The sequence below is a fragment of the Mobula hypostoma genome, chromosome 3 (assembly GCF_963921235.1).
Source record: "Mobula hypostoma chromosome 3, sMobHyp1.1, whole genome shotgun sequence".
NCBI lineage: Eukaryota > Metazoa > Chordata > Chondrichthyes > Myliobatiformes > Myliobatidae > Mobula > Mobula hypostoma.
Window position 1 is genome coordinate 147,087,892 of NC_086099.1, and position 26,598 is coordinate 147,114,489.

The 26,598-nt window shown below is 42.1% G+C and overlaps 1 protein-coding gene across 1 annotated transcript; it reads right to left on the reverse strand.

Annotated features, from left to right (window-relative positions):
- Nucleotides 1–220: 220 nt before the first annotated feature.
- bet1 (Bet1 golgi vesicular membrane trafficking protein) lies at nucleotides 221–26,598 on the reverse strand. Its single transcript, XM_063042324.1, has 4 exons — nucleotides 26,242–26,598; nucleotides 25,053–25,147; nucleotides 7,696–7,752; nucleotides 221–1,140 (listed from the first exon to the last, which is right to left on the reverse strand). The coding sequence occupies exons 1-4, from the start codon at nucleotides 26,258–26,260 to the stop codon at nucleotides 985–987; spliced, it is 327 nt and encodes a 108-aa protein (XP_062898394.1). The 5' UTR covers nucleotides 26,261–26,598; the 3' UTR covers nucleotides 221–984.

Below are 26,598 nucleotides of genomic sequence, written 5' to 3' on the forward strand. Positions count from 1 at the left end.
TCCATAGATGAAACAGCAGATTCATAGTCTGCTGACGGCTAGATCAAGTCTGGAAATCTAGGACTATACAAGGCCAGGTACAACTTATGGCTATCTCAAGGGCAAAAGTATAACTCTGATTAAGGTTATATCATGACTAAATATAGACAGTAATACCATTAGTGCCACAGTATCTTTAGAATATGTCTGAAAGCAGTTTGGAAACTATCTTGCTTTTCAGTTTATGAAATGGGTGAACAGACAAGTCTACTGAAATATTCGAATAACTTATCAGCTGTTATGAAACACCAGAGTAATTTAATAGTATTCAAGAATATTAAAAGAAAAACAATAAGATGAAGTGCAGAAATGTCACAGAATAACATAGCACCACCTGATTTTCCTTCTTACTCCAATTTCTAGATAAACTTGGCAATGCTTGTGTGAAAATGACATGTAGCATCAAAGAAACAGTTCACTTCTTGCTACACTATTGTGAAGTTCATTAATATATTGCATCACAATAAAATATTTACATCCAACCTGTAGAAATTAGGCACGGAACTGAGTTATCAATGGTACATGTTTCAAAAAGGATTTTTATTTTTCATTTTATTCCTTAATAATTGTAATTAGTATTTCACTCACTGAATGAAAAAATAGGAAAATTAATTTTCATTGTCAGAATAGCTATCCTATTATTCTAACAGAATCTGCAATCTTATAAGGGACTCATCAATTACTTTTCAACCCAAAGAAACATTCTAGAAACAAAGTCACCATAACCTTTGGGAATGTCTCTGAGGAAGACTATCACCAACATTTTTCATTTTTGAAAACATGGGAAGTTCTGATGAGCAAACATTGAGGGTACATGAAACTGCAGTCTGTAACTAGAGCGTAATGTTAAATAATTGCCTTTGACATTAATCACATTTCAACTATCTTACAAAAGAGATTCTGTATAGCAATATGCAATAAGTTAGAACTAGATACAAATTTATTTCACCTCAGTTTAATAACCCAATAAAGTACAAAGAAAACAAAAAATGCAAAAAGCATCATGTAGCATAAAACTTTTGTTTGACTCCCACGAGACAGATGCTTGAGTCTACCCATCGTTGCGCCCAACAGTCCACCTGTAGATTCAAATCCTGCATCCTGTGAAAAGGGTATGGATACACAGTTAAAAATACAAAATTCAATGCACACACTCGATTATATATTCTTTAACACTACAAGGTCCTTTAGCATGATGTATTTTATATTAATTAATGGTTTGAATATAAAAGTTTGAAATATTAGTATATTTCAATTACTTCATAACATAGTTCAATTCATTTGTTCCAAAAGCCTATAAATTATTGTATAATTTTTAGTACAAAAATTTTGATTAAATTCCTATCAAAATGTTTCTGCTTTCGGATCAAGTGCTTTCCCAGCATACCCAGCGAATAAACTCTTCTTGGGCTTCCAGCCGGGTACAGGTATTGATTTTAACTGACGTTTCAATGACAGACTCTGCCACCTTCATCAGGGATGATGCTGAGGCATGTATGGTCTGGTAGTATATATAACCCGTCGTCCATTCTTGCTGATTGGGTTAGGACGAGCCAATCACGTTTTCACTGTCCCAAGTTGTTTACAATTGAATTCCAGTTACTTAGAGCGAGACCTTAGTCTTTGTTAAAATTCTTTATCTCTATTTTTATTTCAATGGCTTCCTTCACCAGGTGATCTTGCTGCACAGTAGTTTTGTGCCAAAGCCAGTCTTATGGCCACTGCAAATGCAATGTTCTGCTACTGCTAATTTCTCCGGGTAACCCAAACAGGTACACCTCCTGTGCTCTGATGTGGGTTTCCACCGTGCGTCACTTCTGGCCGATATACACTGCTCCGCATTCACAGGGAATCCTGTAAGCGCCAGCTGTCCTTACTCCCATGTCAACATTGACCCACAGAAGTTGCAATTTAAGCTTCCATACGGGTTTGTGGATGGTACAGTATTAATCTGATATTTCTTCAGGACCCTGGCGATCCTTCTAGAAAATGTGGAAATACAGGGGAGACGGGCGGTAGCAATCGGTTTCTCGTAGTTGTTAGCTTTCCTGGTTTTTCCATCTGCCCTTTTAAGGCCCAACTGATTTCCTTCAGCTTATAGCCATTCTGTAGGACCGTTGTGCGTAATAGTCTTATTTCTAGTGAAGACTTCCCGAGTCCAAAACAATTTTCACATGGTTAATCAAAGTAAACAGTACGACTCTATGCTGGGAGGTGGGATGGTGGCTGTTACTGTTGAGGTACAAGTCCGTGTGAGTGAGTTTCCAATAGACATCCGGTCCGAGGCTACCATCCAGTTGCCATATTAGAATGTCCAGGAACAGGAGACAACCATTCTTCTCCATCTCCATCATAAATTGAATGTTTGGATGTATGCTGTTCAGATGGTTATGGAACTATTGGTTCTTTCTACTTTGATTAACTGCACAGAAACCATTTCGGACCCAGAGAAATAAGATTATGTACAACATTCCAATAGAATGGCTACAAGGTAAAGGAAATCAATCAGGCTCTTAAAAGGGTCAACAGAAAAACCAGGAAACCTAACAACAAGGAAGAACCCATCGCTACCACCTATATTTCCATGGTTTCTGGAAGGTTCACCAGGATCCTGAAGAAACCGGATTAATGCCACTCACAATCCCAAAAGGAAACTCAAATTAGAATTTATGTGGGTCAAATAAACCTGGGATTCAGAATGGCAGGCATTTACAGGATTCCCTGTGAATGTGGAGCAGTGTATATCAGCCAGACGGGACGCACGGTGGAAACCCGCATCAAGGAGCATAGGAGGTGTATCCATTTGGGTTACCCGAAGAAATTGGCGGTAGAACATTGCATTCACAATGGCTACAGGACTGACTTTAACAGCTCGAAACTACTGTGCTGTGCCAAGGGCTTCTGGGACCACCTGGTGAAGGAAGCCATTGAAATAAAACTAGCAAAAAGGTATTTTAACAAAGACCAAGGTCTCACTCCAAGTAAGAACTGGAATTCAATTGTGAACAACATGGGATACCAGAAACCTGATTGGATGAGGACTAACCAATCAGGAGGGACAGACAACAGGGGTATATATACTACCAGACTAGACATTCCTGATGAAGGTGGCAGAATTTGTCACTGAAACGTCGGTAAAATCGATACCTGTAGCCACTGGAAGTCCGAAGAGAGTTTATTCATATCTGCTTTCATTTATACCAATAAAATTCATTCTACTTCTGTATTTCTTCATTATTCAGTTATCGGTTTTACATGCACTAATACTGGAGCAGCAAAGGGCCTTGCTATACTTTTATTTTCCACTTCCTAGATGCACACTTGCAATTGGATTTACATGACTTTTTTATGAATAAACAGAATGTGGAATTTTCACCTGCACAGTCTTTGTAATTACTACAATGTCAGGATAATGATGTCGTGGTATTCCTTGATAAATATAAAGAAATATGTAGAAAAAAAAACCTTTTTCTGGTCCAATCCCTTAATGAAGTAAAGAAGCTTTTGTGTTATGCTACTCATAAACTTAGGGTCCAAGTATCTTCAGCGAGAAAGGCAGAGACTGGGTTGAAGTTTCTGTCAAGTTCCACTTTCTTTCTTATTAATGTCTAACTACAGGAGTGAGAAAGGATCCCAGGTCTGTGATGGGCTCCTCATGCACTATGTGGGAGATCTGGGAGACCTCCATTCTCCCTGATTACTATATCTTTGAGAAGTGCATCTGGATGCAGCATCTTATGGTCCATGGTAAGGGACAGAAGCTGGAACTGGATGACTTCAGGAGAATGAGCTGACAGATAGGAGCTACAGAGAGATAGTCACATCTAAGATGCATGAGGTAGGTAGCTGGGTAACTGTCAGATGAGAGAAAGTGAATAGACAGAGTACCCCAGGCTGTTCCCATCGATAACAGAATATTACTTTGGATGCTGTTGGGGCGATGACCTAAAAGGGGAAAGCCGCAGTGTCAAGGTCTTCTGCCACAATGACTCAGAAGGGAAGGGGGAAGAAGAGGAAAACAATGGTGATAGAGGACTCAATAGTTAGGGGAACAGGTAGGAGATTTTGTAGATCTGAAAGAAACTCCCTACATGTCATGTTGCCTCCCAGGTGTCAGAGTCAGGGACATCTCAGATCATGTCCACAGCCAGAAGTGGTGGTACATATTGGTACCAAAGACATAGGTAGGAAAAAGGAAGAGGTTCTGAAGCAAGAATATAGAAAGCTCTGTAGGAAGCTGAAAAGCAGGACCCCAAGGATAGTAATTTCTGAATTGCTGCCTATGCCACGCACCAATGAGAGTAAGAATAGGATGATTATGGCAAATGAATGTGTAGCTGAAGAAATGGTGCTGGAGCTGTAATTTCAGATTTGTGGATCATTGTGATCTCTTGTGGGGAAGGTTCAGTACTGACCTGTACAAAAGGGGTGAGTCACACCTGAACTCAAAAGCGACCAACATTCTTGTGGACAGATTTGCAAGAGCGATTGGAGAGGATTTAAACTAGTTTGAAATGGAGTTGGGAACCATGATAGGTCAGAGGTCAAAGCAGTGAGTAGAGAGACTGAGGGAAGACAGGACATGATAGCAGGAAGTATTAGGAATAGAGATGAATCAGCATAGGAACCATGATATTGTGGCATTACAGAGACTTGACAGTTACGCTGGCAGGAATGGCTGATGGATGTTCCAGGGATTAGATGTTTCAAAAGGACAGGAGGGGAGGTAAAAGAAGTCCGGGAGTGGTACTGCTGATTGAGGAAAGTATCACAGCCGCAGAAAGGGAGGATGCTGTGGAGGGGTAGATTACTGAGTCAGTGTAGGTGGAAATCAGAAACAGGAAGGAAGCATTCACTCTATTGGTAGTATTCTGTAGACCTCCCACGGCAACACTGATACTGAGCTGCTGATCAGGAGGCAGATTTTGAAAAGGTGCAAAAATAACAGAGTTGTTGTTATGGGTAACTTCAACTTCATTAGTATTGATTGGTGCTTTCTTAGTGAAAAAGGTTAGATGGGGTGGAATTTGTTAAATGTGTCCATGAAAGAACCCTGACACAATATATAGACAGGCCGACTAGAGGAGAGGCCATATTGGATCTGGTACTAGGCAATGAACCTGGTCAAGTGACAAATCTCTCCGTAGGTGATTATTTCAAAGACAGTGACTTTCAAATCCATGACTTTTACTATAGCCTTGGACAGGGATAGGAACAGACGGTGTAGGAAAGTATTTAATTGGGGGTGGGTGAGTTATAATGCTATTAGGCAGAAACTTTTGAGCATAAATTGGGAACAGATGTACTCCTGAAAATGCATAACCAAAATGTGAAGGATGATTAGGGAGCACTTGCCTGGGTTGCTGGATCAATTTGTCTCATTGAGGTAGAGAAAGGTTGGGAGAGTGAAGCAACCATGGCTGACAAGAGAAATGAAACACCTAGTCAAGAAGGAAAGATACTTAAGGTTTAAGAAACAAGGGTCATACAGGATTCTTTAGAGTTATAAAAAAGCCAAGAAGGAGCCTGGGAAGGGAAATAGGAGGGCTAGAAGGGGACATGAGGTCTTGGCGAGTAGGATTAAGGAAAACCTCAGGGCATTCTACAAGGATGTGAAAAACAGGAGGATGGCTAAAGTGAGCTGAGGACAGAACAAGGTTAAAAAAGGAAAATGTGTCTGGTGTCAGAGGAAGTAAGGCAGAACCTTAAGGAATACTTTACTTCAGTATTCACCAATGAGAGGTACCTTGAAGAATATGGGGACAGCATAGAACAAGCTAATAATCTGGAAGATGTTGAAATTGAGAAAGACGATTTTTGAAAAATATTAGGCTAGGTAAGTGCCCCAGGATGAACGGAATAATCCAGGTTATGAGAAACAAGGGAAACGATTGATGCAACTTTAGCGACGATCTTTGCGACCTCACTGTTCACAGGAGTAGCACCAGAACACTGGTATATGGCAAATGTTGATCTTCGGTTCAAGAAAGGTAATAGGGATAACCCTGGGAATAATAAACAAGTAAGTCTTATATCAGTGGTGGGCAAACTATTAGAGAAGATTCCTGAGAGATAGGATTTACAATCATTTGGCTAAGCATAGCTGATTAGGGATAGTCAGCATGGCTTTATGAGGAACAGATCGTGCCTCAAGAGCCTAACTGAATTCTTTAAGAAAGTGACAAAGCAATTTGATGAAGGTAGAGCAGTGGATGTGGTGTATATAATTTTTAGTAAGGTGTTTGACAAGGTTCCCCATGGAAGGCCATTCAGAAAGATGGGAGGCATGGGATCCAGGGAAATGTGGCTGAGTAGATACAGAATTGGCTTGTCCACTGAAGGCATAGGGTACAATAGATGAAGTATTTTCTGCCTGGATCTCAGTGACCAGTGGTGATCTGCAGGGATCTGTTCTGGGACTGTTGCTCTTGGCAATTTTTATAAATTATTTAGACAAGGAAGTGGAAGGGTGAGCAAGTTAGTTTGCAGATGACATGAAGGTTGGTGACGTTGTGGATAGTATAGAAGCTTGTCATATGTTGGTTACAATGGGATATTGATAGGATACAAACTGGGCAGAGAAGTGGCAGATGAATTTCAATCCGGAAAAGTGCAAAGAAAGGCACTTCAGAAAGTCAAACTTTAAAAGCAAAGTACAAGATTAATGGTAGGATTATTCACAATGTGGAAGAACAGCAGATCTTATGGTCCATGTCCACAGATCCCTCAAAGTTGCTGTGCAAGTTGGTAGGGTGGTTAAGAAGGCACATGGAGTGTTGGTCTTCATTAGTCAGGCATTGCGTTTGAGAGCCATGAGGTATTGCTGCAGCTCTACAAAACTCTAGTCTAACCACACTTGGAGTATTGTGTTATAGGAAGGACGTGGAAGGTTTAGAGAGTGCAGAGGAGGTTTACCAGGATACTGTTTGGTTTAGAGAGCACGTCCAACAAGGATAGGTTGAACAAGCTAGGGCTATTCTCTTTGGAGCCAAGGAGGATGACAGGTGACTTATTAGAGTGACTGATGATAACAGGCATAGATTGAACAGCCAGCAACCTTTTTTCCAGCACAGAAATGCAAATACAAAGGGGCATAAGTTTAAGATGATCAGAGGAACATATAGTGGGGATGTCAGAGGTAGGTCTTTTGCACACAGAATGGTAGGTACATAGAACCCACAGCCGTGGGTGGTGGTAGAAGCAAATATATTAGGGACAATTAAGAGACTCTTAGATAGGCACATGAGTGAAAGGAAAATGGAGGGCTAAGGGGAAAGAAGGGCTAGATTAGGGTAGGCTAAAAGGTTGACACAACACCGTGGGGCAAAGTGCCTGCATTGTACTGTAATGTTCATGTTCTACTTACACTTATCAAAATTCCATTATACTAAACTGCTTAAATACAACTAATCAAAACAGAAAATGAACTGTGTCAGTGGTACATGATTCAGAAAAACAGATTGAGTTACCTTTCATGTTATTTCTCAACACCCATATATCATTTCCACCTATCAGTTGATACTGTGACTTTTTCCAAGATATGCAGCCAGAACTACCACAACCTCCAAAACTCAAATATGAACTAAACAAATACTGTATACAGTAGAGACAATATACTTTTCCTGATAGCTGAATGAGAATGTATTCAACACATACCATATCATCCAGCAGTTTATTGTGGTATTTCACTTCAGTTCCAATATCAATGGAAAGCTGTCAAGAGAGGAAGGTATACCAAAACATTAAGTATTTATTTGTCCTCAGATATCATGTTTTAAATTTTAAAATTACAAGAAGAATCCTTTGGATCGGGACTACAGAGCGTCGTGGGAGCTGAATTCTGAAGGAAGGCAGTTTTTTTTAAAACTCCTTCGAGTGCAAGAAGGGCGAGACTGCGCAGGCGCGTGACATCAGCAGGACCATGCGGAGAGTTTAAAAAGGCAGGTTGCTACCAACGGCTCTCCTTTGGATCGGGACTACAGAGCGTCGTGGAAGCTGAATTCTGAAGGAAGGCAGTTTTTTTAAAAAATTTCTTCGGTGCAAGAAAGGCCTGACTGCGCAGGCGCGTGACGTCAGCAGGACCGCGTGGAGAGTTTAAAAAGGAGACCACCCTATACAGCGGGCAGCTGTCGGAGCGGGCAGCGGAGTGAGTGGCAGCAGAGTGTAGGGCTTTGGCTTCAACGGTAAACGGGAAGAGGCGAGAGCGAGGCACCAACTCTATTTTTCTCCCCCCCCCCCCAACCCATTTTGCGAATCGGCCTGGACAGACAGGAACAGCAAGGCTCTCACAGCTAACGGTACGAGCTAACGGTTTAAAAAGTTCGTCTGTTTGGCAAGGTAAGTGGGTGAGTAGACTTATTTTTCCTGTTTCATTCCTGTAGAATTAGGTAGCATGCCTGCAGGGTTAGTGCTTTGTTCAGGGTGTCAGATGTGTTAGGGATCTGGAGCAGCAGCTTGATGACCTACTGCTTATCGGAGAAAGTGAAGAGGTGACAGACGGGAGCTACAGGGAGGTGGTCATCCCTAGGCTACAGGGGTCAGAGAACTGGGTCACTGTCAACAGAGGGAAGGGAATTGCCCGGATAGTGGAGAGCACACCTGTGGCTGTCCCCCTCAGCAACAAATATCTTGCTCTGGATGCTGTTGAGGGGGATGACCTGACAGGGGACGCCCACGGTGACCGGGTCTCTGGCACTGAGCCTGGCGCTGTTGTGCAGGAGAGAAGGAGGGAGAAGAGAAATGCGATAATTGTAGGGGATTCCATAGTCAGGGGAACAGACAGGAGATTCTGTGAGCCTGACAGAGATACCAGCATGGTATGTTGCCTCCCAGGTGCCAGGGTACGGGATGTCTCGGATCGGGTCCTGAATATTCTAAAGGGGGAGGGTGAGCAGCCAGTTGTCTTGGTACATGTTGGTACCAATGACATAGATAGGACAAAGGAGGAGGTCCTGAAGAGAGATTTCCAGGAGTTAGGAAGGAAGCTGAGAAGCAGGACCTCCAGGGTAGTAATCTCGGGATTGCTACCTGTGCCACGTGCTAGCGAGGGCAAGAATAGTCGGATCAGGCAGATTAATGTGTGGCTGAGAGACCGGTGTAGGGGGCAGGGCTTCAGATTCTTGGATAATTGGGATCTTTTCTCTCTTCTGGGGAAAGTATGACCTGTTCAAAAAGGACAGGTTACACCTGAACCCGAAGGGGACCAATATCCTGGCGGGAAAGTTTAATAGAGCCATTAGAGAGGGTTTAAACTAATTTGGCAGGGGGATGGGAACCGGAATGATAGAGCACAGGAAGGGGAAAATAGAAATAAATCCAAGATAGTGAGCAGTAAAGATGTCAGGAAAGACAGGCAGGTGATGGGGCAAATTTGTAGCCATTGGGATGAGTTGCAGTGCAATAAAGTTGCAGTGAAATCAAAGCAAAAAGTATCAAATACTGGTCTTAAGGTGTATTTAAAAGCACGCAGCATAAGGAATAAGGTGGATGATCTTGTTGTACAGCTACAGATTGGCAGGTATGATATTGTGGCCATCACTGAGACCTGGCTAAAGGATGCATGTCTCTGGGAGCTGAACGCCCAAGGATACACGGTGTATCAGAAGGATAGGAAGGTAGGCAGAGGGGGAGGTGTGGCTTTACTAGTAAGAAATGATATTAAATCATTAGAAAGAGGTGATATAGGATCGGACGGTGCAGAATCTTCATGGGTTGAGCTAAGAAATAGCAGGGGTAAAAGGACCCTGATGGCAGTTATTTATAGGCCTCCAAACAGCTGCAGGGATGTGGACTACAAATTACAACTGGAAATAGAAAAGGCTTGTCAGAAGGGCAGTGTTATGATAATTGTGGGGGATTTTAACATGCGAGTGGATTGGGAAAATCAGGTCGGCACTGGATCTCAAGAGAGAGAATTTGTAGAATGTCTGCGAGATGGCTTTTTAGAACAGCTTGTTGTTGAGTCCACTAGGGGACCGGCTGTACTGGATTGGGTATTGTGTAATGAACCGGAGGTGATTAGAGAGATTGAGGTGAAGGAACCCTTAGGAGGCAGTGATCATAACATGATTGAGTTCACTGTGAAATTTGAAATACAGAAGCCAAAATCTGATGTGTCAGTATTTCAGTGGAGTAAAGGAAATTACAGTGGCATGAGAGAGGAACTGGCCAAAATTGACTGGAAAGGGACACTGGCGGGAAAGACAGCAGAGCAGCAGTGGCTGGAGTTTATGCGAGAAATGAGGAATGTGCAAGACAGGTATATTCCAAAAAAGAAGAAATTTTCAAGTGGAAAAAGGATGCAACCGTGGTTGACGAGAGAAGTCAAAGCCAAAGTTAAAGCAAAGGAGAGGGCATACAAGGAAGCAAAAATTAGTGGGAAGACAGAGGATTGGGAAGTTTTTAAAACCTTACAAAAGGAAACCAAGGAGGTCATTAAGAGAGAAAAGATTAACTATGAAAGGAAGCTAGCAAATAATATCAAAGAGGATACTAAAAGCTTTTTTCAAGTATATAAAGAGTAAACGACAGGTGAGAGTAGATATAGGACCGATAGAAAATGATGCTGGAGAAATTGTAATGGGAGATAAGGTGATGGCAGAGGAACTGAACGAGTATTTTGCATCAGTCTTCACTGAGGAAGACAGCAGTATACCGGACACTCAAGGGTGGCAGGGAAGAGAAGTGTGCAGTCACAATTACGACAGAGAAAGTACTCAGGAAGCTGAATAGGCTAAAGGTAGATAAATCCCCTGGACCACATGGAATGCACTCTCGTGTTCTGAAGGAAGTAGCTGTGGAGATTGCGAAGGCATTAGCGATGATCTTTCAAAAGTCGATAGATTCTGGCATGGTTCCAGAAGACTGTACGATTGCAAATGTCACTCCGCTATTTAAGAAGGGGGCAAGGAAGCAAAAAGGAAATTATAGACCTGTTAGCTTGACATTGGTGGTTGGGAAGTTGTTGGAGTCGATTGTCAAGGATGAGGTTACAGAGTACCTAGAGGCATATGACAAGATAGGCAGAATTCAGCATGGCTTCCTTAAAGGAAAATCCTGCCTGACAAACATATTACAATTTTTTGAGGAAATTACCAGTAGGCTAGACAAGGGAGATGCAGTGGATGTTGTATATTTGGATTTTCAGAAGGCCTTTGACAAGGTGCCACACATGAGGCTACTTAACAAGATAAGAGCCCATGGAATTACGGGAAAGTTACATACGTGGATAGAGCGTTGGTTGATTGGCAGGAAACAGAGAGTGGGAATAAAGGGATCCTATTCTGGTTGGCTGCTGGTTACCAGCGATGTTCCACAGGGACCAGTGTTGGGGCTGCTTCTTCTTACATTGTACATCAACGATTTGGATTATGGAATAGATGGCTTTGTAGCTAAGTTTGCTGACAATACAAAGATAGGTGGAGGGGCCGGTAGTGCTGAGGAAACGGAGAGTCTGCAGAAAGATTTGGATAGATTGGAAGAATGGGCAGAGAAGTGGCAAATGAAGTACAATGTTGGAAAGTGTATGGTTATGCACTTTGGCAGAAAAAATAAACGGGCAGACTATTATTTAAATGGGGAAAGAATTCAAAGTTCGGAGATGCAACGGGACTTGGGAGTCCTTGTACAGGATACCCTTAAAGTTAACCTCCAGGTTGAGTCAGTAGTGAAGAAGGCGAATGCAATGTTGGCATTCATTTCTAGAGGAATAGAGTATAGGAGCAGGGATGTGATGTTGAGGCTCTATAAGGCGCTGGTGAGACCTCACTTGGAGTACTGTGGGCAGTTTTGGTCTCCTTATTTAAGAAAGGATGTGCTGACGTTGGAGAGGGTACAGAGAAATTTCACTAGAATGATTCCGGGAATGAGAGGGTTAACATATGAGGAACGTTTGTCCGCTCTTGGACTGTATTCCTTGGAGTTTAGAAGAATGAAGGGAGACCTCATAGAAACATTTCGAATGTTGAAAGGCATGGACAGAGTGGATGTGGCAAAGTTGTTTCCCATGATGGGGGAGTCTAGTACGAGAGGGCATGACTTAAGGATTGAAGGGCGCCCATTCAAAACAGAAATGCGAAGAAATTTTTTTAGTCAGAGGGTGGTGAATCTATGGAATTTGTTGCCACGGGCAGCAGTGGAGGCCAAGTCATTGGGTGTATTTAAGGCAGAGATTGATACGTATCTGAGTAGCCAGGGCATCAAAGGTTAAGGTGAGAAGGTGGGGAAGTGGGACTAAATAGGAGAAAATGGATCAGCTCATGATAAAATGGCGGAGCAGACTCGATGGGCCGAATGGCCTACTTCTGCTCCTTTGTCTTATGGTCTAAGAATGATGAAAATTATGATGAAGCCATTTTCATTAAATGACATGTTTCTGGTGTCTATTAACAGCAAGATAATATTTAAATTGAGATTTTCATAGCATAATGGTTCAGCCAGTACAATTCCAGTATCATCGCTCCAGTGAGCCAGGTTCAATCCTGAATGTATGCTTGTGACCTTGTGGACTTCCTCTGGGTTTTCTCTCACATCCGAAGCAGCACAGGTGGTTAGAGGAACTGGTCAATGGAAATTGCTCTTTGTGTGTAGACAAATGGAAAAATTTGGGGCAAGGTGATGGAAATTGGGGAAAAGTAAAATGGCATTAGTGTAGATAGGTGCTTGATGATTGGTGCCTTCTCTCGAAGTTGGTACTCTTGGTCAATGACAGTGGAGGGACTTGAAGAATTTGCTGCTGGGCCTAGTGATTATATAATACATCAAACTCTGTTCACTTGTGAAGAAAATCATTGTATTTCCTACACCATCTAATTAGGACGTTTTGTTTATTCTCTGTATTTTGACTTTTTTTCTGTCTCTATTTCCAAAAGCCAAGAAATGGGGATCCATACAGTTGCAGCAAAGGATGGTAAACATTAATGGAATTGTTCAGTTATTTGAATTAAATCCCTTATTTCCAAGAGTTAAATCAAGCTGTTATGCATAGTTATAGGAGTGTATATATGATGTGATATAAAAATAAACAATATAACAATCTGAGGTCTGAGGCTTTGACTCAAAGCTGATGACCTGGAATCTGAGCTTCAAGTGCTGTGATTCATCAGGGAGGGAGAGAGCTACCTGAACACTGTTTCAAGAGGCAGTCACATCCATCAGATTAACTACTGGTCTGTGGCCAGCTACAAAAGGGAGTGACTACGAGTGATGCAGGTAGAGGGATCCAAGAGGTAGAGCTGGAGCTTGCCCCATATGTCTGAGATTGTTGTTCCCCATGAGGATATGAGTGGGGACTGAAGGATTGACGAGCAACTGAACTGTGGCATCCTGGCTCACGGAGCCATTTGAGAGGCGGGTAGAGAAAAGAAATGTAGTTGTAATGGGGGACAACATATTCAGGGGAATAGACAATCCAGTCGCAAGAACTGAGAGTCAGGAAGGCTGTGCTTTTGCCTGGTGCCTGGGTTCAGGCCAGCTGCAAAGGAATTTGGAGTGGGAAGGGAAAGATCTAGTTGTCATGGTCCATGTGGGTATTAATTGTGTAGGAAGAACAAGGAAGTAAAATGCCACTGAAGGAATTTGAGCAGTTAGGGACTGTATTAAGACACAGAACCAAAAAGGTAATAACCTCTGGATTGTTAGCTGTTACATGCAGATTGGCACAGGGTTAATGAGATCAGTCAGTTAAACGTCTGGCGAAAAGTTTGGTGTAGAAGAAACAGGTTTGAATTTGTGCGACATCGTCATCAATATCGGAGAAAGAGGGAGCTACTCTGCTGTGGCAGACTCCACCCGAACTACGCTGGGACCAGGGTCTCAGCAAATTGCATAACTAGGAATATGCAATTTGAAACAGACCCTGATGGTCTTTAATCTAAAGAGAAGGGACTAGGTTCAATAGCTTGGAAAAATATGGATAATGTAAGAGGGAAGGAGAATGCAAGAGAAGTTACTGAAGACTCCAGAATAAAGAATAAGACAATAAGTTCAGAAAGGGACAAGAATTAATCTTCAGAAAGCCTGGAGACAACATTGAAATGAAATGTGCTGAATACAGGACTGAAGGTGTAATATTTGTATGCATGCAGCATAGAAAATAAGGTAGATGATCATGAAGCACTGTTAGAAATTGGCAGGTATGATATTTGGGCATTACAGAGTTGTGGTTGAAAGATTACAGGTGAGAGCCTGATATTCAAGGATACACATCCTATCCAAAGGACTAGCAGGTGGTCAGAGGGGTTGGGTGACTCTGTTGCTAAAAAATGAAATCAAATCCTTAGAAAGAAGTGACAAAGGTGCAGAAGATGTAGAATCCTTGTGGGTAGAGTTAAGAAACTGCAAGGGTAAAAAGGCCTTGATGGGAGTTATATACAGGTCTCTGAACAGTAGCCAGGATATGGGGTACAGATTACAACGGGAGATAGAAAAGGTTATGTACAAAAAAGGGCAACGTCACAATAGTCATGGGGAAATTTCAATATTACAGTAGTCATGGGAAGATTGGAAAAGTCGGGTTGATGCTGGATCCCAAAGAAAGGAATTTGTAGAATGCTTACGAGATGGCCTTTTAAAGCAGCTTGAGATTGAGCTCATGAAGGAAAAGGCAATTCTGGACTGGATGTTGTGTAATGAACAGGATTTAATTAGAGAGTTTAAGGAAAAGGAACCCTTGGAGGCAGTGATCATAATATGAAAGAATTCACCCCGTAGTTTGAGAGAGAGAAGCTAAAGTCAGTTGCATCAGTATTATTATTGAGTAAAGGTAATTATAACAGCACGAGAGAGGAGCTGACCAAATTTCATTGGAAGAGGACACTAGCAGGATTGATAGTAGAGCATTAATGACTGAAGTTTCTGGGAGTAATTTGGAAGACAAAAGATCAGTTCATCCAAAAAAGCAGCATTCTAAAGGAAAGTCATAAGACCGAATAAAAACAAAAGAGAGAGCATACAATGATAGCAATTAATGGGAAGCTTTTTAAAAGCAATCGAAGGCAACTAAAATAATTTAAGAAACTATAAAATGTTAATGCAAGCTAGCTAGCCAATAATATTAAAGAGGATAGCAAAAGTTGTTTCAGATATATAAAGAGTAGAAGAGAGGCAAGAGTGGACATTGGACTGGTGGAAAATAATGTTGGAGAGGTAATGATCGGGGAACAAAGAAATGGTGGACAAATTGAATAAGTATTTTACATCAGTCTTCACCATGGAAGACTCCACCAGCATGCCAGAAATTTGAGAGAGTCGGGGGGCATATAGTCACTATTAGAAAAGAAAAGGTGCTTGGCAAACATGAAAGGTCTGAAGGAAGATAAATCACCTGGACCAGATGGACTACGCCCCAGGGTTCTGAATGAGGTAGCTGAAGAGATTGTGGAGGCATTAGTTATGATCTTTCATGAATTACTTGATACCGGAATCGTTCCTGAGGACTAGAAAATTGCAATTGTCACTCCATTCTTTAAGGGAGGGAGGGCGGCAAAATGCAGGAAATTATAGACCAGTTAAACTGACTTCAATGATCGGCAAGTGTCAGCCCATTATTAAGAATACCTGGAGGGACATGATTAAATACGCTGACGTCAGCATGGCTTCCTAAAGGAGAAATCATGCTTGACAAGTCTGTGGGAATTCTTGGAGGAAATAAAGGGCAAGAAAAACAAAGGACAGTCAATGGACGTTGTTTACTTGGATTTTCAGAAGGCCTTTGGAAAGGTGCTGCACATGAGGCCGCTGGTAATTTGTGGTGCTCCATAGGGGTTGGTGTTGGGTTCATTACTTTTCATATTATATGTTAATGATGGCATGATGAACTTGATGGCTTTGTGGCCAAGTTTATGGATGATAAAAGATAAGTGGAGGGGCAGGTAGTTTTGAGAAAGCAGGAAACCTGCAGAAGGACTTAGGCAGACTCGGAGCTGGGCAAAGAAGAGGCAGATGGAATACGGTGTCGGGAAGTACAGTGCTTATAAAAAGTATTCACTCCCCCTTGGAAGTTTTCATGTTTTATTGTTTTACAACATTGAATCAATTTGGATTTAATTTGGCTATTTTTAACACAATCAAGAGGGAAAAAAACTCCCATGTCAAAGAGAAAACAGATCTCTACAATGTGAACTAAATTAATTACAAATATAAAACACAAAATAATTGATTGCACAAGTATTCACCTCTTCAAGTCAATATTTAGTTGATGCACCTTTGGCAGCAGTTACAGCGTTGAGTCTCTGTGGATATGTCTCTACCAGCTTTGTACATCTGGACACTGCAATTTTTCGCCATCTTTCTTTACAAAACTGCTCAAGCTCTATCAGATTGCCCTTTTCAAGTCCAGTCACAAATTCTCAATTGGATTGAGGTCTGGACTCTGACAGTAACTCCAGGACATTAACTTTGTTGTTTTGAAGCCATTCCTGTGTAGCCTTTGCTTTATGCTTGGGGTCATTATCTTGCTGGAAAACAAATCATCTCCCAAGTTGCAGTTCTCTTGCAGATTGCATCATGTTTTCCCTGTATTTTGTTGCATTTATTTTACCCTCTACCTTCACAAGCCTTCCAGGGCCTGCTACAGTGAAGCATCCCCATGGTACCATGCTTCACACCATGATGTGCGGTGCTTGGCTTTTGCCAAACATAGTGTTTAGTCTGGTGGCCAAAAAGCTCAATTTTGGTTTCATCAGATCATAGAACCTTCTTCCAGCTGATTTTGGAGCTTCTGGACTCTGACGTGGCCACTCTGTGACATTAACTTTGTTGTATTTAAGCCTTTCCTGGGTAGCTTTGGCTTTATGCTTGGGATCATTGCCAAGCTGAAAAACAAATCTCTAGCTGAGATTTCACGTGAGTTTTCTTTTCAACAGTGGCTTTCTCTTTGCCACTCTCTCATAAAGCTGTGACTGGTGAAGCACCCGGGCAACAGTTGTATGTGCAGCCTCTTCCATCTTTGCCACTGAAGTTTACAACTCCTTCAGAGGTCTCTTGGTAGCCTCCCTCACTAGTCCCCTTCTTGCACAGTCACTCAGTCTCTGAGGATGGCCTGCCCTAGGCAGAGTTACAATTTGATGGTTGACTTAACAGTACTCCAAGGGATATTCAGTGACTTGGAAATGTTCTTGTTTCCATCTCCTGACTTGTGCTTTTCAATAACCTTTTCACAGAGTTGCTTGGAATGTTCTTTTGTCTTCATGATGTAGTTTCTGTCAGGATACTGACTCACAAGCAATTGGATCTTCCAGATAAAGGCATATTTTTACTACAATCAATTGAAACACATTGACTACACACGCAATCTCCATTTAACTAATTATGTGACTTCTAAAACCAACTGGCTGCACCAGTAATGATTTGATCTGGCATATTAAAGGGGATGAATACTTATGCAATCAATTATTTTCTGTTCCATATTTGCAAATAATTTAGATCACTTTCTAGAGATCCGCTTTTACTTTGACACGAAAAGAGTCTTTCAGTTGACCGGCGTAAAAACAAGCCAAATTAAATCCACTGTGATTCAACTGTTGTAAAATAAAACATGAAAACTTCTGGGAGGGGTGGGGTGAATACTTTTTATAGGCACTGTACATGGTCATGCATGTTGGTAGAAGGAATAAAGGCATAGACTACTTTTTTAAATGAGGAGAGAATTCAGAAATCAAAGGTGCAAAGGGACCTGGGAGTTCTAGTGCAGGATTTCTGAAAGGTTAACTTCAGGGTTGAGTTGGTAGTAGACAAGCAAATGCAATGTGAGCATTCATTTGAAGAGGACTAGAATATAAAAGAAAGGATGTAATGATGAGAATTTCTAAGGCATTAGTAGACAACACGACAACACTTGGCATATTGAGAGCAGTTTCGAACCCCATATCTAAGGAAGACATTTAAGATGGTCCAGAGGAAGTTCATGAGAATGATCCTAGAAATAAAAGGTTTAACATATCTGGAGTGTTTGATGGCTCTGAACCTGAACTTGCTGGAGTTTAGAAGAATGGGGGAGGGGCTCTCACTGGATCCTACCAAATATTGAAAAGCTTAGATACAGTGGGTGTGGCAAGTATGTTTCAATCGTGGGAGTCTAGAGGCAAAGCCCTTTAGCAAACACACACTGTACATTTTAGGAACAGCCTCTTCCCCTCCGTCATCAGATTTTTTTTGGCTCCCTTTCTGCACTACTATAGTTGTATATATATATTATACTACCGTAATCATATGTATTTATTTCATATACAATTGTAATGTATATATTATTGAATATACATACACATATATTGAATATACTTGACCACTGCTACACAGCAGTCCAGGATGCCTACCATTCCGTCCCACGACCTCACTTTGGAATATCGGACCATCAGGCCGTACTCCTCCTCCCGGCTTACAAACAGAAACTGAAGCAGGTCATGGTGTCAAAAGTGGTGTCGCGTTGGACGGAGGAAACGAATGAGGTCCTCCGTGACTGCTTTGAATCGGTGGACTGGTTAGTATTCAAGGACTCGGCAGCTAACCTCGATGAGTATGCCTCAGCTGTCACGGACTTTTTTTGGAAATGCACGGAGGACTGTGTGTCTTGCAAGACGATCCCGGTATTCCCTAACCGGAAACCTTGGATGAATTATGAGGTCAAGTCCCTTTTGAAGGCTAGAGCTGCGGCTTTTAGGTCCAGGGATACCAGTCACTACACGGAATCCAGGCGTGAACTCCGGAAAGCCATTAAGGGCGCCAAGAGGCAATATTGAGCCAAGTTGGAAGCCCAGGCTAACCAAAGGGATGCCAGTAGACTATGGCAGGGTCTAAATGAGATCACTGGGCGCAAAGAAAAGGCTGGGAATATCAATAATTGTGGCGCTTCTCTTCCTGACGAACCTAACGTATTCTACGCAAGATTCCAACAGAAGAGGAGCGTCCTGCTCCCTCCGGATGAACCGGACCTGGTGGCATCGAGATTCATCGTCACCGAGGAGGACGTTAGAAGCGCCTTCCTGAAGATAAATCCAAGGAAGGCGATGGGCCCAGATGGCGTCCCAGGACGGGTTCTCCGGGCCTCTGCAAGCCAGCTAGCTGGAGTGTTTGCTGACATCTTCAACTGCTCCCTGCTTCAGTCTAAGATCCCCTCATGTTTTAAGAAGGCAACGATAATCCCAGTGCCGAAGAAGAGCAAGGTGGGATGCCTGAATGACTATCGACCTGTGGCTCTGACATCAATTGCTATGAAGTGCTTCGAGAGATTGGTTATGGCACACATCAACCACAGCCTACCGGTCAACCTCGACGCTTTGCAATTCGCCTACCGGAGCAACAGGTCAACGGCAGATGCCATCTCTCTGGCCCTACATTCCTCCTTAGAACACCCGGAGAATAAAGATGCATACGTAAGGCTCCTTTTCATTGACTACAGCTCTGCCTTTAATACCATCATTCCAAATAAACTGATTCCTAAGCTCTGGAACCTGGGCCTTAGCACTCAGATCTGCAGCTGGATCTTCAACTTCCTCACAGACAGGACTCAGACTGTAAAAATAGGGCACAAGCTCTCCTCTACAATCACTCTGAGCACCGGTGCCCCACAAGGCTGTGTACTCAGCTCCCTGCTGTACTCACTGTACACCCATGATTGTGTAGGCAAGTTTCCATCAAACTCAATATATAAGTTTGCTGGTGACACAACAATTGTAGGCCATATCTCGGGTAATGATGAGTTTGAGTACAGAGAGGAAATTAAGAACCTGGTGGCATGGTGCGAAGACAATAACCTATCCCTCAACATCAGCAAGACGAAGGAATTGGTTGTTGACTTCAGAAGGAGTAGCGGACTGCACGACCCAATTTACATCGGTGGTGCGCAAGTGGAACAGGTCCAAAGCTTCAAGTTCCTCGGGGTCAATATCACAAATGACCTGACTTGGTCCAACCAGGCAGAGTTCACTGCCAAGAAGGCCCACCAGCACCTTTACTTCCTGAGAAAACTAAAGAAATTTGGCCTGTCCCCTAAAACCCTCACTAATTTTTATAGATGCACTGTAGAAAACATTCTTCTAGGGTGCATCACAACCTGGTATGGAAGTTGTCCTGTCCAAGACCAAGAAGCTGCAGAAGATCGTGAACACGGCGCAGCACATCACACAAACCAATCTTCCGTCCGTGGACTCATTTTACACCGCATGCTGTTGGAGCAGTGCTGCCACGATAATCAAGGACACGACCCACCCAGCCAACTGACTTTTCGTCCCTCTTCCCTCTGGGAGAAGACTCAGGAGCTTGAAGACTCGTACGGCCAGATTTGGGAACAGCTTCTTTCCAACTGTGATAAGACTGCTGAATGGATCCTGACCCGGATCTGGGCCGTACCCTCCAAATATCCGGACCTGCCTCTCGGTTTTTTTGCACTACCTTACTTCCCATTTTTCTATTTCCTATTTATGATTTATAATTTCGATTTTTAATATTTACTAATTTTAACTATTTTTAATATCTTTAATATTTAATATTTGTAATCCAGGGAGTGTGAAGCGCAGAATCAAATATCGCTGTGATGATTGTACGTTCTAGTACCAATTGTTTGGCGACAATAAAGTATAAAGTATAATTTATTGTATACTTTATGTATTGCACTGTACTGTCAAACAACAAATTTCATGACATGTCAATTATAAACTAATTCTGAGATGAGAATGAATTTCACTATCCAGAATCTGTGTAATTTGTTGCCACAGACGACTGTGGATGCCAAATCATTGGGTATACTTAAAGTGCAGGTTGATAGGTTCTTGATTATTGAGGATGTTAAAGGGTATGGAGAGAAGGCAGGATTATGAGATGAGAAGGAAAATAAATCAGCCATTATCGAATGGCAGAACTGAATCGATGGGCCAAATAGCCTAACTCTGCTCCTATGTTTTATGATCACTGTAACTAACTACATCAGAACTGCAACAGAAGGCTCTACTTACTGCCAGACTTTCGACAAATTTTATTTCCGACATGGAAAATAGAGAAAAGGAAAGTCACACTAGTAGGCGGGTTAGAGAAGTTGACGCCGATAGAGCAAGACTTTTCTGTTCACTTTCTATTGCAAAAACTTTCAATGCCTTGAACTCAAACTGATACTGTAAATGCCAGAGAAAATTTTACCTCAATTCCTTTCTAGACAAGGATCTCAAAAGTCATACTGCTACTTATTGTTAACTATTGGTTGAAGCATTGATTCAGAGGTCATGGTACATATAGGTACCAATGACATAGGTAGGAAAAGGGGAGAGGTCCTGAAAGGAGAATATAGGGAGTTAGGAAGGGAGTTGAGAAAAAGGACTGCAAAGGTAGTAATCTTGGGATTACTGCCTGTGCCACGCGACAGTGAGAGTAGGAATGCAATGAGGTGGAGGATAAATGCGTGGCTGAGGGATTGGAGCAGGGGGCAGGGATTCAAGTTTTTGGATCATTGGGACCTCTTTTGGCGCAGGTGTGACCTGTACAAAAAGGACGGGTTACACTTGAACCCTAGGGGGACCAATATCCTGATGGGGAGATTTGCAAGGGCTACTGAGGTTACTTTAAACTAGAATGGCTGGGGGGGTGGGAATCAAATTAAAGAGACTAGGAGAGAGGAAGTTAGTTCACAACAGGGGATGGGAACAAGTGCAGAGAGACAGAGGGGTGTAAAATGAGGGTAGAAGCAAAATGTAGTAAGGTGAAAAGTAAAAGTGGCAGGCCGGCAAATCCAGGGCAGAAATAAAAAAGAGCCACTTTTCAACATAATTGTATAAGGGCTAAGAGTGTTGTAAAAGCAAGCCTGAAGGCTTTGTGTGTCAATGCAAGGAGCATTCGTAACAAGGTGGATGAATTAAAAGTGGAGATTGTTATTAATGAATATGATATAGTTGGGATCACAGAGACATGGCTCCAGGGTGACCAAGGATCGGAGCTCAACATTCAGGGATATTCAATATTCAGGAGGGATAGACATGAAAGAAAAGGTGGTGGGGTAGCACTGCTGGTTAGGGAGGAGATTAACGCAATAGAAAGGAAGGACATTAGCTGGGAGGATGTGGAATCGATATGGGTAGAGCTGCATAACACTAAGGGGCAGAAAACACTGGTGGGAGTTGTGTACAGGCCACCTAACAGTAGTAGTGAGGTTGGGGATGGCATTAAACAGGAAATTAGAAATGCGTGCAATAAAGGAACAGCAGTTATAATGGGTGACTTCAATCGACATATAGATTGGGTGAACCAAATTGGTAAGGGTGCTGAGGAAGAGGATTTCTTGGAATGTATGCGGGATGGTTTTCTGAACCAACATGTCAAGGAACCAACTGGAGAGCAGGCCATTCTAGACTGAGTATTGAGCAATGAGGAAGGGTTAATTAGCAATCTTGTCGTGAGAGGCCCCTTGGGTAAGAGTGACCATAATATGGTGGAATTCTTCATTAAGATGGAGAGTGACTTAGTTAATTCAGAAACAAAGGTTCTGAACTTAAAGAAGGGTAACTTTGAAGGTATGATACGTGAATTAGCTAAGATAGACTGGCAAATGATACTTAAAGGGTTGACAGTGGATATGCAATGGCAAGCATTTAAAGATCGCATGGATGTACTACAACAATTGTTCATCCGAGCTTGGCAAAAGAATAAACCAGAGAAGGTAGTGCAAGGGAAATTAGAGATAGTATCATTTCCAAAGAAGAAACATACAAATTAGCCAGAAAAAGTGGCTCACCTGAGGACTGGGAGAAATGCAGAGTCCAGCAGAGGAGGACAAAGGGCTTAATTAGGAAAGGGAAAAAAGATGATGAGAGAAAACTGGCAGGGAACATAAAAACCGACTGTAAAAGCTTTTATAGATATGTGAAAAGAAAAAGATTAGTTAAGACAAATGTAGGTCCCTTACAGTCAGAATCATGGGGAACAAGGACATGGCAGACCAATTGAATTACTACTTTGGTTCTGTCTTCACTAAGGAGGACATAAATAATCTTCCAGAAATAGTAGGGGACAGAGGGTCTAGTGAAATGGAGGAACTGAGAGAAATACATGTTAGTAGGGAAGTGGTGTTAGGTAAATTGAAGGGATTAAAGGCATATAAATCCCCAGGGCCAGATGGTCTGCATCCTAGAGTGCTTAAGGAAGTAGCCCAAGAAATAGTGGATGCATTAGTGATAATTTTTCAAAACTCTTTAGATTCTGGACTAGTTCCTGAGGATTGGCGAGTGGCTAATGTAACCCGACTTTTTAAAAAAGGACAGAGAGAGAAACCGGGGAATTATAGATCGGTTAGCCTGACATCGGTGGTGGGGAAAATGCTAGAGTCAGTTACCAAAGATGTGATAACAGCATATTTGGAAAGCGGTGAAATCATCGGACAAAGTCAGCATGGATTTGTGAAAGGAAAATCATGTCTGACGAATTTCATAGAATTTTTTTGAGGCTGTAACTAGTAGAGTGGATAGGGGAGAACCAGTGGATGTGGTATATTTGGATTTTCAAAAGGCTTTTGACAAGGTCCCCCACAGGATATTAGTGTGCAAACTTAAAGCACACGGTACTGGGGATATGGTATTGATGTGGATAGAGAATTGGTGGGCAGACAGGAAGCAAAGAGTGGGAATAAACGGGACCTTTTCAGAATGGCAGGCAGTGACTAGCGGGGTACCGCAAGGCTCAGTGCTGGGACCCCAGTTGTTTACAATATATATTAATGACTTAGATGAGGGAATTAAATGCAGCATCTCCAAGTTTGCGGATGACACGAAGCTGGGCAGCAGTGCTAGCTGAGAGGAGGATGCTAAGAGGATGCATGGTGACTTGGATAGGTTAGGTGAGTGGGCAAATTCACGGCAGATGCAAGTTAATGTGGATAAATGTGAGGTTATCCACTTTGGTGGCAAAAACAGGAAAACAGATTATTATCTGAATGGTGGCCGATTAGGAAAAGGGAAGGGGCAACGAGACCTGGGTGTCATTATACACCAGTCATTGAAAGTGGGCATGCAGGTACAGCAGGCGGTGAAAAAGGCGAATGGTATGCTGGCATTCATAGCAAGAGGATTCGAGTACAGGAGCAGGGAGGTACTACTGCAGTTGTACAAGGCCTTGGTGAGACCACACCTGGAGTATTGTGTGCAGTTTTGGTCCCCTAATCTGAGGAAAGACATTCTTGCCATAGAAGGAGTACAAAGAAGGTTCACCAGATTGATTCCTGGGATGGCAGGACTTTCATATGATGAAAGACTGGATCGACTAGGCTTATACTCGCTGGAATTTAGAAGATTGAGGGGGGATCTTATTGAAATGTATAAAATCCTGAAGGGATTGGACAGGCTAGATGCGGGAAGATTGTTCCCAATGTTGGGGAAGTCCAGAGCGAGGGGTCACAGTTTGAGGATAAAGGGGAAGCCTTTTAGGACCGAGATGAGGAAAAATTTCTTCACACAGAGAGTGATGAATCTGTGGAATTCTCTGCCACAGGTAACAGTTGAGGCCAGTTCATTGGCTATATTTAAGAGGGAGTTAGATATGGCCCTTGTGGCTAAAGGGATTAGGGGGTATGGAGAGAAGGCATGTACAGGGTTCTGAGTTGGATGATCAGCCATGATCATACTGAATGGCGGTGCAGGCTCAAAGGGCCGAATGGTCTACTCCTGCACCTATTTTCTATGTTTCTATGATTATTCAATTTTGATGAAACTAATCTATTATGTAAAGGAAATGTGATTTAGAAATAACAGAACTCCACTCTTTTCGCAATTAAGTCAACTTGAAATAAATTCTGTTAATTAAAAAATGTAAGTCTCAAAAAATAACCATGCGGAAGTTTTAATTGAGTAAATAAAATACGACCATATCAGTGTTTTCATGTGATTTAAATTAACCAATCACACATTGAGACTCTACTCAGCTGATGGAATCAGCAACAAATAAAATGATGACAAGGAAAGATATAATGAACATTTTTAAATACATGATCCAAACCTGTTATTCTTGCTCTGACACATAAACTGTTTACAAGTATTTGAACTCACTGATTTTAAAGCAGACACTTTTTCTCGTAGGCCCTCAGCTAATTTATCATTTTCTTCTTCATGAACACTGTAACCACCTCCAGTGTATCCTTCCCCTAGAAGTGAAAAAAATAATTGTACAGAGATGAAATATCAACATTTGTGCAGTAATAAATGGCACCCAAAATAAGAACTTCTTACATGTGTCCTTCATCATTAATGAAGTCTTGTAAATATCATAGCAGATGAAATGTCATAGGATATATTTAACTGTTCACTGAAGAAACAAACCTTGGAGTATCTAATGAAATTTTGTCTGTACTACCTACCAACCACTCATTAAAGGATTTTACTAAATTAATCTAATTTTTCAAATTCTCCAGTTACTTTCAGGAATTTGCAAGACATAATTTGGAAATGTAGTTTTATAAGACGATTAAAGTGATGTTATTAATTCAAGGTTTGTATTTCTAGATTGTTACATTTAATAAAAAGTTATAATCAATGAACTTAGCTTTCTGAATTCCACCTTTCCACTATTTCTTCTGACCAGTTCTTTTAGAATTTTTATTAGTTTAAAATCTTAGATCAGGGCAGATTTCATATAAAAAACCAACTGCTGGTGAAAGTGAGTCTGGGAAAAGGGATAGTTGACATTGGGCTTAGAAACCGTATCAAATCCTGTAATTTGAATCAATAACAAGGGAAAAGAACAAACATGCAAATATTTAGTGAGGAATTTTTTAGAACTTAACATGATTCAAAGGCATGTCCATCGACAGTGAAATGAACTAGAGGAGCACAGAAGCGCTTCATGGTATTGAACTGCTAAAGATTTCAGTGATAAGGGGCGAGGGAAGAATGAAATAATTGAAATCAAATACTTGGTACAATTATGCAAATCATAAATTTCTCAGGCAGTTCTTACACCGTCAACAGCCAAATATTCTCTCAGAGAATTTGTGCAATCTGGGAACTACTTGCAGTTAGTTGCACTTCCTCCTGTCTCTTGAAGTTAATAAAAATCAGTTGATTCTTTCCCTAAATCACCCAATTATGTTTGGCCAGCGAATTAACTGTTCCATGATAGACTACGTACTATGACAGCTGCTTTCAACCAGATTGGAACTTGCATCTGATGAAGAATGCACACCCTGAAACAAATGATTTCTTAGTGATTTCCTTTTAAGAAAAAAAACCCTCGTCTTACCCAAACCTGCACGCCTCATTTTTTTCCGCTCCCGATTTCAGTTTTGCCCTCCTCTGACGACGATACTAGGTAGAGGATGGTTCAGAGAATCTTTATTATGTTTTGAACTCTGTCCCTGACTTCCTGGCAGCGCCACATCACCGCAGTCGGGAGTGCCTCGCGGCGGCTGCTGGGAGAATCTCGTGCAGTCCCGCCGCCCGCTTTGGGTCCCAACCGCCAGGCAACCCGCACCCAGCCGGCGGCATGCAGCCCTTTCGTCGGCCCCGCGAGAGGCATCGACGCGCGGCCTGTCAATGGGCCGCCTCCCCTCCGGCCACCAGCACAACCCTCCGCCGCTCCTTCCCCCAGGAAAACTAC

Excerpts from the sequence above, each read along its gene's own strand:
- bet1 (XM_063042324.1), bottom strand. Across the intron at positions 7,753-25,052 it reads AAGTGTCTGCTTTAAAATCA|CTTTCCATTGATATTGGAAC; the intron begins GTGAGTTCAAAT and ends CTCTCTTGACAG. Across the intron at positions 1,141-7,695 it reads ATAAACTGCTGGATGATATG|GATGCAGGATTTGAATCTAC; the intron begins GTATGTGTTGAA and ends CCCTTTTCACAG.